Raw genomic sequence first — 3,997 nt, 5'->3', positions numbered from 1 at the left:
TACTGATTTCCTGGATTTGATGTTTCTACAGTCACATGGATTCGGCAGCTTGTTTTTAATGTATTGAAGCAATGTGAGTTTAAAATATGCTAACCTGTAGGAATTAGTACTTGTTCAAAAGAGTATTATTTATATATATCCTCTACTTGAAAATACAAACGTGTTTTATTATGATATTATTCTTCTATATATCCTAGGAAGTTAATTTCTATATAAACTTGATATCCACAATTATAATATAATATACTACTGTAGTTAATTTACAATTCTTATTTGTTATCCTACAGTATTCTTTAGCATTCAGAAACTCCACGAGCAGAAACAGAACCATATGCAAACTCCGCCACTGATTGCTTTATTAGCTAGAGAGCCTGATTATTGGAATTTTTATAACAGAGGAGGGAAACCTTTCAAAGGAAATGTTTTGAACCCTTCGAACGAAATAGAATCAAAAAAGGAGATCCTTTTGAAAGAATTAGTAAAGTGCTGCTGCCAGAAAAAGGATGCGACTGAAAATCACGCTCGATGGTCTGAGTCGCCTCTAATTATTGGTGCTAAAATGGGATTTGATGAATTCGTGGAGAAAATCTTAGATATATTTCCGGAATCTACATCCAATTTAGATACAGAAGGAATGAATGTGCTTCAAGTGGCAATCAAAAGTGGTAATGAAAAGCTTACAAAGTTTATAGTATTAAAGATCTCTGGAAGTAATCCAACTATACCTTCTGGGTTGTTGTCTTACGTCCATCCGGGGACTGGAAATACCATCTTGCATTTTGCTGCAGAGAAAATCGAGAAAGATGAGGGCTTTGCCTTGCAGATGCATTATGAGCTCCAATTTTTTGAGGTGAACTTACACAACTAATATCCCTTTTCTTGGTCTATATATATGCCTATTCCAACCTTTTTCCTAATTCAAGAATTGGTGAGAAAAGTCTTTTTCTTAGGTTTGATTAAACAAAATGTAGATGGACTTATAAGATACATATATACTATGTAATTATGTGGATGTTTGTGACATACATAGATAAATTTGTGTGCCATAAGTTAATCTTCTATATCCTACCTAAATCTAGTACTTTTCTCAATGCAACTTATAGATTAGTGCTTTATGGTTTTATTTCTATAATAGAGATCCATGAGCTTGAAATATTCTAGAGCTATATTACTCCAAATGGTTTAATGGATTACTGTAGAAGTTTTTTTTTTAACACAACGGTATATATAACTGTAAAAGTCTGCAAACCAAAAGGATTTACTTTATGCTAGCTATACTAACCACATGGAATAATTCTATTATGAAATTACAGATCTTAGGAAAAAGAAACCACATAAACAGATTTCCGTATCTCTCTGACTCTGAGTAAGATTTAAATCTATGAAAAGTTATAGAGAAACTAGCTTACATATGATTGTACCAAGTGCAGAAAATAAAAATGGTGGTACCAAAAGATCTCTTGCACACCCGAAACAAAAGGGAGAAAACTGCAGAAGAGCTCTTCACGGAGAACCACAAGGATATGGTAAAAAGTGGCAAAGAGCAGCTAGTGGAAATGGGCAAGACATGCTCCGCCCTCGTAGTTGCTGTGGTATTTGCCTCTACTTTCTCTATTCCAGGTGATAAGGATGCGAACCAAAACCCAATCTTCCTCCAGAGGACTGCATTCAAAGTGTTCTCCCATGCATACGTGATTGGGTTATCCTGTGCCGCTACTTCTTTTATGCTCTTCTTATCTTTCTTGGACTCTTCTAATTATAGAGAACAAGACTTCCGACGTTTTCTTCCTACTAAGTATTTATTAGCTTACATGTCATTCCGCGTTGCATTGTTGGCTCTATTTGTGGCTTTCTCATGTAACATCTATCTTCAAATCTATGGAGGAAAGCCGGCGGAGACGAAGTACATACTTCCATTTGTTTGTGATCTCGTCATCTTCCCAGCGGTGTGTTTACTGGTGCTGCTCCACCAACGTTCCTCGTTAGGTACCATATCCTTTCTCTGGAATCCTTGGCGTTAAATTGAAAGCTAGCTCGGGAAATATATTTGATCGGAAAGCACGTGGAGAAGGAAGCATAGCTCCGATAATCTACTGCAGCGTTGCAATAAAATAAGATAAGTAGATGAAAGAAAGATGGTGGATGTGTAGCTAACGGTTGTCATTTTCTTTTTCCATTGATATGTTTTGGTGGAGATTTGTTGTGATAGAGAAGTGAAATTAATTAATACGTCCTTTTTTTAACATACAATGCGTACAAAGCTAATGTTTCTACCTCCTGGTTTAGTTGTTACACACTTTAGCTAGTTGCTAGCTTTAATTATTTGATGTTTTTGAGATTCAGATGGCAGTATTCTCAAAGGAACTAAATGCATTATCCTAATATAGTAACTTAGACAACAATTTATCCTAATAGTAGCTTATTAATATATATATACTTCTATATTAAACTACCAAAATATTTCAAATTAAGAAAAAGCATATATTTACTTTCAAAAAGAACAGCACTATAATCAAATGCCATTCTAATATTGTATTATTTTCTATCTTTTTCTCTCTCAAAAGTTATTGCGAAGAAACAACTATCTTCGCCGGATGAGCTCTCTCCTTCCAATTCCCCCCAGATAGCTTCTCCATATATAAGGATTAAGTACCTCTGTTCCGGATATTGTAATTTAAGAGCACTCCCTTCCTACCACTTCAGACGAACTATGCTTTTTTAGAGTATGAAAAACCATTATTTTTAGCAACGAACTGGCTGCGAACATTAGGTTAAAATGATCTGGATCCACCACGCATCTCTCGCGTGAGTGTATTTTTTTTTCCCACGAGGGTCATGTGGGAATTAGGAGTTTAATAACATACCATCAATATCGAAGAAGACCAATAACAATATAAACAATAAGCGGCCCACATGCAAACAATAAATTTATTCAAAATATAAGAGCATTGATATGGTTCCCTCAAATAAGAGCACATGTCGAAAGAAAGATATAAAAAGAGAATAACATAAACCCCCACAATAGTACAATATGAAACGTGAAAGAAGAAGGGGCTTAACGCCCAACAAGGTAAATTGCTACCGAGCTCCGACCAGAGTGACATTCAATTTATATCATATATCAACTATAAATAAATTTAATGCTCAACAAGTGATATTATCCCTGGCCAAGTATCATGAGTAATAATATACACAACAAAAAAAATACATAAATATTGAACAATCGATCATTATGATAGCACAGACTTTATTATGTTTTTGATAGGGCTGGGATAACAGCTCGAGCAGCCAAAACAATTCAATAGCTTCTATTGCATTTCCAAACGGTGAATCTAAAAAATAAAGCAATATAAGCTCTAGATAACTACGAACAGAAGCTCATGTAGCATTTACATGTAAAAATTTCCACCACCCAACAAGATCAGAAGAAGTATAAGAAGAAGAAATGATGAAAGGCAAACTGGTTCGCTACAATAATACAAGAAAACTGAACCATCTGCTACTTTAAAAAAATTGCTTAATTTTCATGCTTTGCCTTAACGGTCCCGATTCTTGTAAATGTGCAAAAGCAATATTCTAACTCTTGATTAACAAAACAAAATGCCATTACGATTACCATGAATACAGAAGACAACACCGAATAAACTAATGAAACTGGTGGAAATAAGAAAAAGAGACAGTTACTTCAGGAATCCGGACCAAGGAGTCGAGAGAGGCATTACATATATTTTGGTCTACCTGGAGTTATATATTTTTTTAATGAAAGTTTGTAAATAGATAATTTACTAAGCTTTAAGGTAGTAGTTACATCTTGATACATATAAATAGTAAGAGAAAAAAATAGAATGATAATTCTAAAACAAAATTCACCCTGAACCAGAGTATCTCAAACAGATAACAAAATACAAATGTTCAAGCAAAAAGAAAATGAAGGAGATTAAGGCATTAGCAACCTTTTCTTTAGCTTATTAATCACAGCACTGCAAAGAAACACAGT

At 34.3% G+C, this 3,997-nt stretch overlaps 1 protein-coding gene across 1 annotated transcript; it reads left to right on the top strand.

Moving 5' to 3' along the window:
* The first annotated feature begins 559 nt into the window (after positions 1–559).
* On the top strand, positions 560–2,021 carry LOC140784056 (uncharacterized). The gene is made up of 2 exons (XM_073131235.1): positions 560–850; positions 1,431–2,021. Exons 1-2 carry the CDS (start codon positions 560–562, stop codon positions 2,019–2,021), a joined length of 882 nt encoding a protein of 293 aa, XP_072987336.1.
* The last annotated feature ends 1,976 nt before the right edge of the window (positions 2,022–3,997 follow it).

This window comes from Typha latifolia, chromosome 3, assembly GCF_019914945.1.
Source record: "Typha latifolia isolate L0001 chromosome 3, TyphaL0001v2, whole genome shotgun sequence".
In the NCBI taxonomy this organism is placed as follows: Eukaryota; Viridiplantae; Streptophyta; class Magnoliopsida; order Poales; family Typhaceae; genus Typha; species Typha latifolia.
The sequence above is the reverse complement of the archived record's forward strand: the minus strand, read 5'-3'. Positions and strand labels throughout refer to the sequence as shown.

Coding starts and splice junctions, on each gene's coding strand:
- LOC140784056 (XM_073131235.1), top strand. CDS start 560: ATGGGATTTGATGAATTCGTGGAGAAAATCTTAGATATATTTCCGGAA. Junction 851..1,430: donor ATGAGCTCCAATTTTTTGAG/GTGAACTTACAC, acceptor TACCAAGTGCAG/AAAATAAAAATGGTGGTACC.